This window comes from Mugil cephalus, chromosome 22 (genome assembly GCF_022458985.1).
Source record: "Mugil cephalus isolate CIBA_MC_2020 chromosome 22, CIBA_Mcephalus_1.1, whole genome shotgun sequence".
In the NCBI taxonomy this organism is placed as follows: Eukaryota; Metazoa; Chordata; class Actinopteri; order Mugiliformes; family Mugilidae; genus Mugil; species Mugil cephalus.
Genome location: NC_061791.1, coordinates 9,722,657 through 9,737,483, shown reverse-complemented (window position 1 = coordinate 9,737,483; position 14,827 = coordinate 9,722,657). Strand labels below are relative to the sequence as shown.

General features: G+C 42.0%; 2 protein-coding genes across 2 annotated transcripts; one reads left to right on the top strand and one right to left on the bottom strand.

Moving 5' to 3' along the window:
• Positions 1 to 5: 5 nt before the first annotated feature.
• On the bottom strand, positions 6 to 7,413 carry LOC125000133 (high affinity choline transporter 1-like). Its single transcript, XM_047575512.1, has 9 exons — positions 7,358 to 7,413; positions 4,491 to 4,683; positions 4,211 to 4,324; positions 2,782 to 2,937; positions 2,500 to 2,648; positions 1,941 to 2,084; positions 1,689 to 1,842; positions 1,102 to 1,319; positions 6 to 983 (listed from the first exon to the last, which is right to left on the bottom strand). The coding sequence occupies exons 2-9, from the start codon at positions 4,672 to 4,674 to the stop codon at positions 477 to 479; spliced, it is 1,626 nt and encodes a 541-aa protein (XP_047431468.1). The 5' UTR covers positions 4,675 to 4,683; positions 7,358 to 7,413; the 3' UTR covers positions 6 to 476.
• Positions 7,414 to 11,939: 4,526 nt separating this feature from the next.
• On the top strand, positions 11,940 to 14,721 carry LOC125000001 (dystroglycan 1-like). The gene is made up of 2 exons (XM_047575299.1): positions 11,940 to 13,324; positions 13,541 to 14,721. The coding sequence occupies exons 1-2, from the start codon at positions 12,310 to 12,312 to the stop codon at positions 14,704 to 14,706; spliced, it is 2,181 nt and encodes a 726-aa protein (XP_047431255.1). The 5' UTR covers positions 11,940 to 12,309; the 3' UTR covers positions 14,707 to 14,721.
• Positions 14,722 to 14,827: the final 106 nt, after the last annotated feature.

Below are 14,827 nucleotides of genomic sequence, written 5' to 3'. Positions count from 1 at the left end.
AATTGCTTTGTCATGATTTTTTATTCAAAAGAAGGTAAGTTAACCTGAGTAAACATTATTTCTAATGTTTCCACGCAGATATAATTTGACAGATGTCTACGATGACCAAAAACGCTTGAAAGATTAAAATGTTGCTGCATTAAAGTGAAGACACCTCTGCCTCTCATCTAGTCTCGGCAAACCACAGACTGTATAAAGATGGGTCACCACAGCTCCTCAAAAATGGAGCCAAAGCAAGTAGTAGCAAGCATGCTGAGCTATGCCCTTAAAGTATCAAAGTAAAATCCTCATCTCAACCACACAACTCAATTTCAGGATGTGTTCACACTTAATTCAGTCAGGACCAAGAGAACTGAAGTGTGAACACACCCTTAGACACATTAGTGAACCCCTAATAAATTATTGTAGGAGCACATTTTCCCCATATCACCAAATCCTACAGTAAAAACCAAATATAACATCTGTTGCTTCCATTATTATTCCTCATTCAGTTTTTCACTCTCTTCCGCATGTCTCTGGATTGGTTCCATGTAATGCGTGTCCCTCTTCATATCAGCATCACTTGTACTTCTCAGCAGCCTCTTCTTAGATATCCACTCACCCAGCTGTGACACTAGTATAATGGTTGCGGTGGTGAGGAGCATAATAGCGGTGCGAAAAGGGAACAAGCGGTGCCTGGAACCGTCCTCCTGCATCTCGTCCCACGGCAGGGGCAGAACGTCAGGGAGGCCTATTTCAGGTTGCCCAACCAGAAGTCTCAGCAGAATCCCTAACACAAAGCCAGTACAGGCCCCGTACAGGTTGACCAACTGGGGCAAGAAAAAGGTGCACATCACCTGGGGAGTCAGCATCGAATACAAGACATCTCCACTGACTATCATGAGCAGGTGAACGGACGACGTTAACATGGCCAGGCCTGCTCCTATCACTCCACACAGGACGACTGACAACTTAACCACCACAAGAATAGCTTTCTCTGATGCCTAAAATAGAGGAAATCCATTTATGAGCAATCACGTTTGTTAAAGCGATGTGGATCAGTCTTGAGAAATATTCATTTGCTGCTTGCTCGTGTGCTGCAGACCAAAAGTGTTTACTCACGTCCTTCCAAATGATATTCTTGAAGACATTTCGGGCCAGTTGGGAGGAGGCAGACAGGAGTGCAGAGTCGGCTGAGGACATTACAGCAGCAGCGAGTGCTCCAATACCGATCAGTGACACGAAGAAAGGGCAAAGATAATGAAGGGCAATTGGCAAGATCATACCAGCTTTCCCCTGTTCGTACGGGCTGGGTGAACCAAAGGTGGTCTCGTTCCAATCTGACACACATAAAGGAAATGTAATTACAGTAACCATATAGAGTATCCTAACATGGGATATAAATATAGACAAGTACCCAATCAACAAATGAAACAGAAATGTACTTTTCTGGAGGTCCTAACAAAATACTGCACTGTGCACTCTGTTTTTAAATTGTTTAACTTGGCTCAAACCTCTTTTTTTACAATAATTTGAAGCAATGTTGGAACATTTTAAATCTTCTTAACACAGAACTAGTGTCAAAGAGTCAGTTTAAAAGCACAGTCAACAGAGTGTATGGCTATGTGAGGGCCCTGCTCCCAGAAAGAAATAAAAATGAATTTCAAGACAGTGAGGACAACAATATTTAGATAGGTAAGACTACGTACTGGTAGATGCCGCCACTGCCCCAATGACGAGTGATGGGATGGCAAGGGTTAGACATAATACACCTCCAACGTAACAAGTGAGCTTAGCTTGAGCATCAGTGGCTGTGGACAGGACCCTCTGGTAGAACGCTTGGTAGCAGAGTCCTCCAATTCCCTTAGAGAGGATTATAAAAAGAGGTAATGACTGTGTTGTAATGAATGCAATATGTTGGTTCAATGGTTTCAATGGAGGCCATTGATGGTGTCCCTTACCAGCAGCAGTAACTCGTCTACCCAGCGTCCTACATCTTTTAGTTCCAGTTTGCCGATCCATGGCTCCTGGTGCAGTTTGGTTACTGCAGCAACGGTGAAATTAGCAGAATAGGTGCTTGTCAGGATAAAAGGCACGCAGACCCACTGAAATAAAGAGGAGACAGTTTAACAGTCCTGCGTAAAACACAATAGAAATTAAAACCTTCACTTAAAGGGATCGACTAAGTCTTTTTGACTTCCATTTATTTCCATCTAATAGTTTGAACACACCAAACCCACATCAGAGGACTAGATTCAACAAAGGCTATCGGGACTAAACACCAGCAAAGAGACGACTATCAGTTGGTGTCATGGCTGCTACACCTACACACTATATGAAATGTCAAGGAGTAATCAAAATCAATACAGTTCATGCTATGATGATCATAAATGACCATGGCACACTATCCAGCAGAACAGGCCAAACATACCTATATCATATCTATATATTTCGTTGTGAAACAAAAGAGCTTCACACTAAAAATGGTGTCAGAAGGGTTCATAAAAGAAATCTCCGTACCAAGCCGAGTACGATGAAAGTTAGCTGGATGACGTCAGTGTAGGCCACAGAGTATAATCCTCCCAATAATGTGTAAACGACCGCCACGACTGCAGAGACAGTCACAGCAATTGCGGAGGAGAGATCCATGATCACACTTACTGTCCCACCTGTAACCACAGACATACATTGACTTTCACAAAGCTGCTGTAATTTTAAAGTAGTTGTTTTAGTTCCCTGTTGGCCAACACAAAGTTATGTTAAAATGCTGGTGTCACTGTATTCTGTTAATGATAAACTTACCCAACGCAGAAAGAATGCATGCTACCCACAAGATGTCTCCAATGAGGGCAGGAATGAAGAGTATAGCTCCAAAAACGTTGCCATATTTCTCTTGAAATGGGTCCGCAAGGGTGACATATGTCTTTGACCGAATGGGTTTGACAAAGAACAGTCCACCTGAAGTCAGACAAATAAAAACCGTACACCCCACCAACCAAACCATTACTAACAAACATAGTGAATAGTTCATGTACTGTATTTTATTAAAGTAGTAGTGATAAATAAATCATAACCACACAAAGACACAAATGTGCCATGAATAACACTGATAAAACAAATACACATAGTCTAGAAGCTGCTTTTAATTATGTATAGATGCATATGAGTTATATGCCTTTTTTTTCTTTTTTTTCACACAATACAAATGGATGAAACTCTGACCGCGAGGAACAGGATGTAAACAGTAATAACATCAGTGGATTATTAAACTGTTGGAGCTGGATGACTGATTATGCTGACTGTTTTCAAAGCCGGAGTAAGAAATTTTCCTTTCCGTTATTTTCTGTCAGATCTCCGTTAATGTGTGTCTGTGTGATGTGTGTAATGTAATGAGAGAGCCTCTGGTGATGGAGTTTATTACACTCAATACCGATGGTTACACTTGATCTCTGCTGCTGCGACTGTCTTTGCAATGCCGCAAAAGTCATGTTTCCCGGCCTTGCAGACGTCAGTCAGCTTACAAAAGGTTGAGAACCCCTGGTTTAGTACTGCAGGGACGTTGCAAAATCTTTGGTTGATTAGACATTTTTTGTATTTTTTTTTGATTACATTTGTTGTATGATATATATATATATATTATATATATATATTATATTATTTATATATATTTTTATTTTATTTTTTTTTTTGGGGGGGGGGGGGGGGGGTTTTTTTTTAAATTTCCCCACAAATTTAAATATCTTTAAATACACATTGACATGAATCCAATATATTTTAAGAAAAGGATAAATGGAGGCGGGAGATGTTATCTTTCAATCACCACACTATAGATTTGCACCTGTGTATTATCTGACTATGCAAAATTATAATAATGGTGTATATCTATAAATAGCACTAGGCCAAGTGTAATACACAATACATATATTAGGTAGAGAGTCCCTCCTTAATCTCTCCATCAGTTTGGTCTATTGAGTTATATGCCATATGTTGTGTAGCATTCTTGTGTTTTTTCAGGGCCCGTGTCTAGGAGACACACAGATAGCTGAAACGAGTGAACAATGCGACCTCCAGTAGATGAGAAGCATAAAATAGATCTACGCTGCGTTTTCTGTGTGCTCATTTGCCTCTCTTGATGCTTGCTCTCTCTTTGCTGTGAGCGACAGAAATGTCCAACACAGAGTTTATTGATGATTATTTTATCACAGTGTTCATTGCATTTGAGCTCACCCACCTAAAATCATGTTTATCGGGAAGGCAATAGGTGCAGTGGCCCAGACCAGTCCTTTTGTTGGATCATAGATGACTTCAGCATTACCCAAAACATAACCTCCTCCAACCCATGTGGCTACAAAACAAGATCGGACAAACAGCCAGTAACAAAGACAATAACTTCACCAATACATTTTTAAAAACATTCCATGATTTCAAAGTTGAGCCCCAACATGGGGTACTATTGTGACCATTTGAGCCCCCATCAATGACACCGTTGCCATCATCATTTTTTTCATTACCTGTCATAGTAAATATGCTGACCCAAATGTTTAAGTTCCGTCCTCCAACCATAGCGACTTCACTACGGTTCCCAGAGCATTTCTTCTCCTCATGCTTGGACTTCTTGGATGCCCAGATGCCCGTTGCCAGTATGAGTACGTAAAACACTCCTATGGACAACAGTCCCAGCCAGTTTACTGCCATCCTTGGTGCCTGTGGAGATGCAGAGGTTTTGCAGGTAAGAAAAACTCTGTTATACTGATTTTAAGTCTTAAAAGTGACAATGAAATGTATACGCATTTGTTCCATTTGTTGCAGGGTTTCATGGATCCATCTATGGGAATGTAGTCTTACAGTGTGCAAAAATAACTTGCCTGTCTGGATTTGCAGCTCTTTCACAGTAGTTTGTTTAGTAGTTTAGTGGTAGTTTAGTTTCACAAAGGTTTGTTTTGACTTTGACTTTTTTGAATTCTCCATGTGCCAATGGGGTGGGGTGGGGTGCTCCCACCAGCATTTTTGCAGGCGATCGCTGATGGTCGGTTGTTGGTGCCACTACGCTGTGCTGCTCCAGTCGAGTGGCCAGGACATCTCAAAGCAGGCCACAGTCATAATTCTGTTTTTTTGTTCTCTTTCTGTGCTCCACCCCCCTTAGTTTCACTTATACAAAGCGCTGGTCGAAATGCAGCCTTTATAATGAATTATTAATGCCCTTTTTTAACGATGTGGGGCTTAACAGTGAAACGTGTCTCATTCATGCTCCTTATCTGTATCCAGTTCAGTATTTCATCTTGTTTGTGCAGTAAAGCTGGTGCTTGTAAACTCAAACCTGAAACAGTTACTGTGCCCAGCTGTGGTCACTTTACTTAATTATCTTTCATCATACTTCACATGCAAAATGTGCAGTTACATGCACAGGAACGATCACAGAGTTCATTTAGTTTGTGTGAAAGAGATGCTTTCTCTTGCTTTCTCTTCTTGCTCCCAGATGTCTGTCCCAGCCACTGCCACATTTACATTAACTTTACTTTTCACTTTAATTTACTGTTTAGGTAGCTCCCTCCTCTCTCTCTTTTTTTTAAAAAAAAAGTCTGTGCTCCCTGTTCTTGCTTTTTTTCTTCTTCTTTGTGTTTTCTGGGAGACACTCCCGTTTGTTTCCTGTGCTGGTTGCACTGCAGACTGTAGTGTGCCTTTGACCAGCCAATGGACGCCTGGGACATCATTATGTAGTTGTGTTCACAGGAAATATAAGAAATACTGTAACAGTAGAGCGGCTCTGACTGATATAATTGCCTCATGCAACACCGGTCAAACTGTGGCTAGCATTTGTTGGGTTGGCGGTTGTTAATTTAGAACCCTGCATATCTTTTTTGAATGACTTGAAAAATTTAATTCCTCCAAAGAAATCCCATGTTCAACCCCTCGACCTGAAAAAAGACAGACTGTTGTCTTAGTAAGAGCAAATTTGCCTGAATGTCAGCGTATTAAGCTGTAGTGTAATTACTCTTTGCATCTTTTAAACCCATACTAATACTACTGGTATTTACTGGTGAAGTCTATTTCGATGCAGTAAACTGCACTTTGTTGTTAATGTTGCCGAGCATTGTAATATGGAATTATGTCAACTATGTGGCAATGCAGCACTGATGTGGTCTATGAACTGGGATGTTACGTTAAACATAGCGAAAATAACTCCCATAATTGCGACTCTAGAGTCCACAATTAGTCAAAGATTCCAAGCCTGTGTCTATTCCTGTGCCTTTGCCAGCTTATAAGAGAATCATGTGGCAGCGCTAAGCGGCGCCATTAAACTCACAACAAGCCATTCCTTTCTCAGTTGGCTTCATGCCTCTTCTCTTAAAAATATTTCCTGCAAGCCAGGACCTTCCTTTTTAACACTCCATTTTAACACTTCAGCACCAACAGTACCACTTAATACCTCACAACTGGACAGTATGCCGTCAAACAAATACACATCAGTTGGTCATGTTTGCCCTTAATAGTAATAGTCGATGTAGTTTCAAGATAAGTTAAATATTTGTATGTTATTGATTCAGCACCATTGATTTATTTAACCACGTGATGCTCAGCTCCTGGTCTGGGTAACAGAGATGCACTGCACATATACACAACTACCACCCACATGCAGTCACAACCATATAGGAACTATATGACTAATAAGTGAGACTTTAGTTGGAAGAAAAGCTGCCACATGGCAAGATAACCCCCAATACGGTCAGTTTTTTAAATTAAAAGGCAGGAGCTTCACTGTATTGGATGCTACAAACGTTACAGGATCACATATATCGTTGCCTTCTTAGTTCTGGTCTGCTCATTTTCTAATACACTGCTAGCGAATTAAATCTGAACACAGTGATGTTGCTTTCAGCTACAACACTGCAGATATCTAGAACAAAAATGTGCAGATCAGTTATTATTTGTCTGTAAAATGACACACTAAATGCATAAATACAAATAAAAAGTGTATGTGACGCAGTTTAGTCCTTGCTACTTTACATACACCTGCTGCAAAGATGCTTCTCTCGTTTCATCTCGTTTTCCACTATTCGTCATGCACCAGCTAACTTGGATTCTTTTTCTTTTTATGCAGTTAGCTTAAATGTTAATTAAACTTTATATACAAATACTGTTTGGCAATTTAAACTTTAAAAAAGAAATTGCCCATGCAGCAATAATTACAAACCAGCTAGCAGAACTCGAAGTTTTGAAAACAGATTAAATTTGGGTGTCAATTCATAAAATCCACTGCTTCATTCTCAAAAATAGCACTTCTGAGGAAACTGTGTTTCTTCACAATATTACTTTTTCATTACAGGTTAAGTAAATTGGAAACTATTTTGCCTCAAAATAATTTTGACTTGTTAATTACCTGTGTTGTCTTGGCGTGTCCAAGTTTCACTGGAGCTTCTCAAAACCACCACTCATCACTACACTTAGTAGGCAGAGTTCGTGCGCTACTGTCTGTTAGGATGCCTCACCCTGAAATACCTGAAATACCTTTTTTAACAGCCACAATCTAAATGCAATACAAACAAACAACATCAACCAGTTTAAAGGCTTAAAGACTTATTCGTACTGATAAATCGTTCCAGATGAAAAGTCCATGCTGCATGTGTGACTGATGTGAATATTGTGATATAATAGTATTTGTGAGTATTTGACAGAACTAAACCCAAAGCTTGTCCATAGTGGTTCACAGATGGGACAGTGGTGTACCCCACCTCTCGCCCAATGATAGACCCCACCGTGACTCTCTTGAGGACAATCGGTTACAGAAAATGAATAAATGAATATGTCCATAGTGACACTGAAAACCCCTGCTGTGACATACAATTACAGAACTCGCCCGTTTCAAGCTCTGTCTCACGGGCCATGCTGCTGCTAGTTGCCTGACTTGTACCTGTGTTCAGACATACATATAGGGCATACAAAGTAGGTATTGTACAAATAAACTTTATTTCACATGACCACATTTACTAGAATTAATAACAGTTAGTTAAACTGTAACATTTGGTAATTTTAACAATATAATAATGACAACAATAATAATAATAATGACAACATACATGGTTGTGAAACTAGTAGTTGTAAACTATTATGTGTTATTAAACAAAGGTGATAATGATAATGCTAAATAACAGTAAGACTAGTTTCACTATTTCTGAGTATTTATAATTTGTCTGAGTAATTTCAAACTTTTCTCAGCGATGAATGAACACGGGAGACTGAGGAGAAGGTAGACACAGCGAAGTGACTGATAAGGCTATTGGGCTACAAAGCAGGCTCATTTAAGATATTTAAAATAAGTAGACGCTGGGATATTTCAGTGAGGGCCTTTTACATATTGACAGATGTTGGCAATAACATTTATAGGCCCGTTAATGGTGAAAATAAGCAATTTATTTCAACATAGCACATCTGCCACATAGGGTTACACTGTAGAATTTTCTCTTTGATGCGTCTAACATAGCGCCCATGATTTGAGTTGGCCTGACTCTCTCTAATATTTGGCTCTGCCACCTATATGGCTTATGCCAAGAGTTAGCTCTGAGAAAAAAAAAAACAAAAAACATATGGTTTTACCAGGAGGCACGTTAACATTAGCTACTGAAATTAAACACAAGTCTTTCTTCAATTTATTTCTCAAAGCAATACCTAAAACTTACAAATTCATCAACTCACTCAGCTTCATCTCCCTTTAAAAGCTTAACATCAGTGACTCGTAGGAAGGCCCAGTTGCTCAGTACAGCTGGTTCACTTACTAACTGCAAGAGCGACTGCAAGAAACTAAAAGGACCGGAGACACTCGCTGAAGACACACCAACAGGAAACATGTAGCAGCCAACAACAACACTTCTGTCACTTCTAATCATTCAAGAACAAAACTCCAGTGTTCAGTCTCCACAAAAGTTTGAACTATCCCAGGTGACCTGGCTCAAGGGCCACAACATAGTGTAGCGAGAGGACGACAGAGTTACACAATGAAATATGTGTTGCAAGAAGCTGGATAAAACAATATAGTACCTGATTAACATAAGCCAATACCCAAAGACATTTGTACTGTGACTGCAAAGCATGTGGGAGTGCAGACGGAAGTAGCAACATAATTTAAGAACTTTTGCGCATGTAAAATTGACATCCCATGCGATTATGCTAAAATGACTGAAATGACGTCTACATACATCGCACATGCCCCGATCAGCCACAACATTAAAGCCACTGGCAGGACAAGTAACACTGATCTGTGATCTAGTGACGATTCACTGTTCTGCCAGGAGACTTTTGGACCTGGCATTAACGTGTATGTTGCTTTGACATGTGCACAAAGACGAGACCAGTCACCCCCACCCCATAGCAATGACACTCCTTGATGGCAGCAGCCACCCCCAGCAGGATGTAGCCTGACACAGACACACACACATAAAAAAAAAAACACTGTCCATGTCCATTCTCTGATGAGTCTCAACTGTTTTAGAAGCACAGGGGAAACCTGCACAATATTAGGAAGGTAGTCATAATGTTATGCTTGATCAGAGAACAAACTGAGTGTATGTACTAAAACTACATGTGAAGGACTAAGAAATACCTATCCTGCATGTGCATTCACACAGGTTTAAACAGCTTATATAACTGTTCAGAATGTAATCTCTTCACCTCTTCTGTAATGTTGAGAAAAACAGGGAGCAAACTGTCAAGTCTGTCAAGAGAGGACGGCAATGCTAAACAGACTCATCCTCTTTCTTTCTTTCTTTTTTTTTGCAATGTATATATTGTGTGTAAAAGAAATATATCCACACAAAGAGAAGGCCACATTGGACAGTTAAAGTTAGGTCTTTTATGTTTATGTTTTTTGAGCCTACAGGTTAAACATGGGTGTTCAGCCTCTCAAAAGTATTCGCTAAACAATACGAGTTTCCCAAAGCGAAGGAGAGGCCTGCAGTTTGATTAGTAATAACTCTTTTTCTGACGTCCTCACGAAGCTCGGTGCCATCAGACACAGGCACAGGTTAGACTGTGACCAATCCATGACTTTTTTTCCTTAACAAAACAGCTGGATGGGCTTTAATTTGTCCTTGAGGTGTATTTGCCTTTACCACTCACTGATATGTAATACTGGTTCAGTTTCACAGAATAATTTTGTTTCATTTGTTCAATTAGGTTCTTGCCTACGTTCAGGACTTGTGTGAAGATCCCCTAATGTTTCGTGTCATTTTTATGCCGAAAAGTAGAATATTATGGAGTATATCTGTCTAGTATATCATACAAGAAAGTTAGTTTCTCTATTTCACGGTCAATATAAAAAGAGATAACATACTGGCTAATTCTAAGCAATCCTTCTCGTATTGTTCTTTAGTTCGTTTGTTGTCATCTTTCTCTTAATATCAGTGTCCCTTGTACTTTTCAGCCTCTTCTGACACAATCAAATGTGTCCAACGCTCATAAGACCAAACAAAACTAAAGACATAACCGTGCGGCTTCAGTTTAGTTCATGCATAGACAGCATACCAGCTAATCACCACCAAGTTAGCAGTGTCTATATGAGCATGTAAGTAGGGCAGGTAGCATGACTGTAGACTCCTGGTCTGGTTTAGACTGATTGTTGGTTGTTGTGTTACAAATATGTCAAATCAATAACTCAAAGAACAGCCCACTCAACGACATGAACAAAAAAATACCCGCAGCCTTCTGATTTGGTGCACCAAGAGGCTGAACTGAGATCAGCCACCTTAAGTCACAGAAGTCATTGTTGGCGCCTGGTAGCATTTCACGTATCTTAGTAACCACAACTGACTTGTAACTGATCTCTGTTAATGATGGGCTTGATGATCAGGTTCCATCCAGCTGTAAACACACACTGCTACTTGGCGGTGTGTCACTGTACATGTAGTCTGTTGGAATGTTTTAACATTTGATATTTCTCTTGGAACAACACCAGTTTTTCATTGCGGTGAAGAAGGATTTTAAAAAATGTCCATCCACCCTGGAAAGTGCATGCTTCCTTTTTCTCTGGAAAGTAAATGGGCTTTTTAGGATTTATCTCCTTCCGAGGTAGAAACAGGACATGGACGACCTACCAGACGTATTTAACCAAAAGAGCGTCCTGTCACCTAAAAGCCTGGACCTTTACCTCAAACTATTGCTGTTTCTCCAGAATGTGAGTTTAATGCAGCACTGTCTGCTAAGGACAGAAGTTGGCAGCTTTCCCAACATTACATCTGAAGCAGCATATGGAAGTTTTAGTCTCCTCTCAACACTGCCACCATCGTGCAGACCGCTGACCCCGGCCTCTTCGGCGCTGACACGCGAGACCAGTGAAGGAGAATGGCTGGCCACTCGTCTGACCCCGAGACCTCACCGGAGGGAAACCCCCCTCTGGACTGAGTCCTACACAGCCGACCGCACTGACTCAGAGAGCCAATCGACGGCCACCTCACGGGGCAAGTCTGGGTGCTGCTGACTTCAACATGACTGCATGTGATTGTTCTGGGTGTTTAGTCATTCAGATCATATGTTGTAATGAGTTGACCTTGTTGAATGGTGGCCCACAGCCTGACTGGAGTTCAATGCATGAATGAATGAATGAATGGAGGAACATATGGGCTAATAGAGAAAAGGAAAGCTTGACCACATGGAAAATAAATTACTGTGTCAGAGCTGGGGATGAGACCAATGTACATTAAAAAGCATTAAGTGAATTTTTTGACATCTTGGCTTGACCGCTTGGACATCGGCACCGATCAGCTCCTAAATTGTTATTTTTTGATTATTGTTTTTAATTATGGAAGCACCATAAACTGAGGTTTTGAGCATATTGGACAACTTTAGGAAAATGTCCACTAGAGGTTTTTAGCTTGTATTTTGGTTAAATCTTTGGTTCACAAACTGCTATCTAGAAATGATACGAATGAGTGTGATCCAAACCCTTTTTCAGAAGCAATGCTACTCCATAAACTGATGACACGAACCTTAGACTTGGCCGCTGGAGAACTATGAACACTTGTTGTTGTTGCACCAAATAACTTGCCCTGCATTCTCCCTCTCCTAGATCACACTATCTATGACCGAGAGCTCATTAGCGACCACAGCGCAGCCCAACCAGCCCACCACAGCCTCTCATCTGTTTCTCATCCACTCTCAAAAGACACTGACGTACGACCGCAGAGCTCCACATTAACGACAACACGCTGGCTGCCGACATCACACAACGTACCAGCTACTCAACCGGTTCCATATGTGTCACCGTACTTGGCGACAGAGCCAGTAACTCAGCGCTCTGATACAATCTGCAGTTTGTCCACGACTGGGATTTATCAGGATGTGATGTCTCAGTATATGTCACCGACCACATTGACGTCTGGACAACCTGAGCTGGAGCCTTCGCTCTCAACCCCCTTGTTATACAGTCTGGAGGCATCAGAGATGTTCACACCTGCTTTACCCTCTGAGCTTTTTAGCGGACAGCTTGAGACGGATGTAGTATTTACATCTCTGATTCCCGTGCTGCAGACGTTTTCCATATCTTCACTTCATGATGTTGGAGATTTTTCTTCACAGCAGCAGACTCTTGGAAGCCAAGACAGTTTCAATGAAAACGAGCAGGCGTTAAGTTTAGGAAATGTCACATGGTTACCAACGCATTTGTCTTTGAGCCCTTCTTCATCAAACCCTCAAATTATTTCAGTCCCAACACTATCTTTTAAATCAAGCCAGGGGACCGTGCAAATCAGGTCTTCAGTGGAACTTACTCAGACTCGGTATCTTGAGAAAACTCAGACGTTCTCCCACATATCTTTAGTCAGTACAGTGATGACAAGCGCATTTTTAATGAAAACGCTTCTGGATATACTTCCACCAGTTCTAAAAACTGTAGCTCATGAACTTTACACAACATCCTCGGGTCCAGACCTTTCGTTTCCATTATGTGATGAATCAGTGGCACGGGACGCGAGCGGTTGTACTTCAACAATCAAAGGAACTTTGAGTGAATATCTTTCATTGCGTCCCTCAGGAAATGTTTTAGAGCAGCACTCCGAGTCAAATAAATTTGCATCGTTGTTGTTAGGGTCCACGGAGGAGATGCCTGCAAGCGAGGCTTCACAAATAAACCACGTGACGTCTCGTCGACAAATCGACAACTCGGAAGGTGACGTCCTCTCTACAGTAACGAACCCGTCATCAACTAACTTCAATGGAAACAGCGGGAAGCCAATCGCAGGGCAGCTTCCTACTCAGCAGTTTCTGAGCATGTCAACCTCACCATTATTAGCTTTAGACCTTACTTCGTATCAAGACCCGAGCTCAGTCCAGCCTTCGTGCCCTTCAGCTTCTACCTCTGGTGAGTACCGCTCATCCATGTCCCTGTGTTTTTAAGAATTACTAATTAATAAAATATTACAAAATACCTTTTTTTTATCTTTAGTGGAAAAACTGCAGCTTTAAAAAACAGGGTCTGACAGCTGCACCTTTAATATAGTTTTTGCGGTTCTGAATCTGTGTATCAAAAGTAATTTATTCAAATTGTCTCTTAAAATAATAATAAATTATTTCCCAGGCTCCCTCAATCTCCCTCCTAAAGTGGCACAGCCTATCCCAGCTCTGACGGCCACTGTTGGTTTCCCCTTCCACTACTCGATCCCACCCAGAACCTTTGTAGATCCGGAGGACGGCGAGGCGGATGCTCTGTCCCTGGAGATGCAGCTGACGGACGGACCCCCCGACGGAGTGGGTACCTGGTTGGCTCTTGACAGTTTGGAGCTTCACGGCGTTCCTCTGGAGGTGGACCTGCAGTTTGCTCCTCAGGATCTCCTCCTGGTGGCTCGGGACAGGCACGGTTTGAGCGCCCGGTTGCCTCTAACCCTGGATCTGAGCCGCAGCCCCGTGGACCCCTGCCACGTTTTCACCCTGACAGCTCAGCGCAGCCTCCACTCCATGCTGCGTCGGCGCCGCAGGGTAGAGCTGCTGCTGAGGAAACTAGCCGGCTTCTTCAACGGCTCCAGCGGCCGCCATCTTTCCATAGTTTCCGTGACTCCCGGCTCCACCGTGGTGTCTTGGTACAACTACAGCCTGTGTGAAACTCAAATCAGGACAACACGCTGTCACGCTGATCAGATACGGAGGATGTGGCTGGCAATGAGCTCTGCAGACGGATCGGTCAACCTTGCGTTCAGAGAAGCAATGCTTCCAGAGTTTCCCATCTCAAGAGTTGGATCTGTAATATTCAGTTCTGACTGTTTTCCTACCACTCCTACAGTTTCTAGTTCAACTCAGTCTACATTGAATCCGGGTTTAGGCACCAATTCGTCCCTTAGTCCCACCTCTGAAACCTGTGTCCCTGCATCTCCGGCTCCAAGCACCACCTCTAAACGGGTGGACCCCTATCAACGGACTGCCGACATGTTGACAGCTCTCCTTATAGTCTGTCTTCTCATCCTCGTCGTCCTCCTGGTCTCGGCGGTCCTCTACTTCTGCAGAGGTCTTAGGAGGCCGAGAACAGTCGCCATTTGGCCTGCGCGCAGCACTGTCGCGGTTCAATGCCGAGACCTTTCAGCCATAAGACCAAGGCGTCCCCCGCTGCTCCACCCCGAGCTACCTCCACCTCCGCTGAGCCCGTGGTTCAACAACCCGTTGCCCGACGAACTCCCGTCTGACTGCAAGCCGAAAGGGAAAACTCTCAAGATACTACAGTCACGTCCTCAGCAGTATGATTTTTTTAAATAAATGACTATTTTTTTCTTGTTTTTTTTTACTGTGACAGACCCTCACAGTTCCAGACTGTTGGAAGTAAACATGATCCACTTCCTTTTCCATTTCAAGCATGGACATTTCTCCTCACAATCTT

Bases quoted from the DNA above. Each gene is read 5' to 3' on its own strand.
- LOC125000133 (XM_047575512.1), bottom strand. From the start codon at position 4,674: ATGGCAGTAAACTGGCTGGGACTGTTGTCCATAGGAGTGTTTTACGTA. The intron at 2,938-4,210 runs GTGGGTGAGCTC...GTCTGACTTCAG, and splicing joins CCCGATAAACATGATTTTAG to GTGGACTGTTCTTTGTCAAA. The intron at 1,320-1,688 runs GTACGTAGTCTT...TATGTGTGTCAG, and splicing joins GGCAGTGGCGGCATCTACCA to ATTGGAACGAGACCACCTTT.
- LOC125000001 (XM_047575299.1), top strand. From the start codon at position 12,310: ATGTCTCAGTATATGTCACCGACCACATTGACGTCTGGACAACCTGAG. The intron at 13,325-13,540 runs GTGAGTACCGCT...ATTATTTCCCAG, and splicing joins CCCTTCAGCTTCTACCTCTG to GCTCCCTCAATCTCCCTCCT.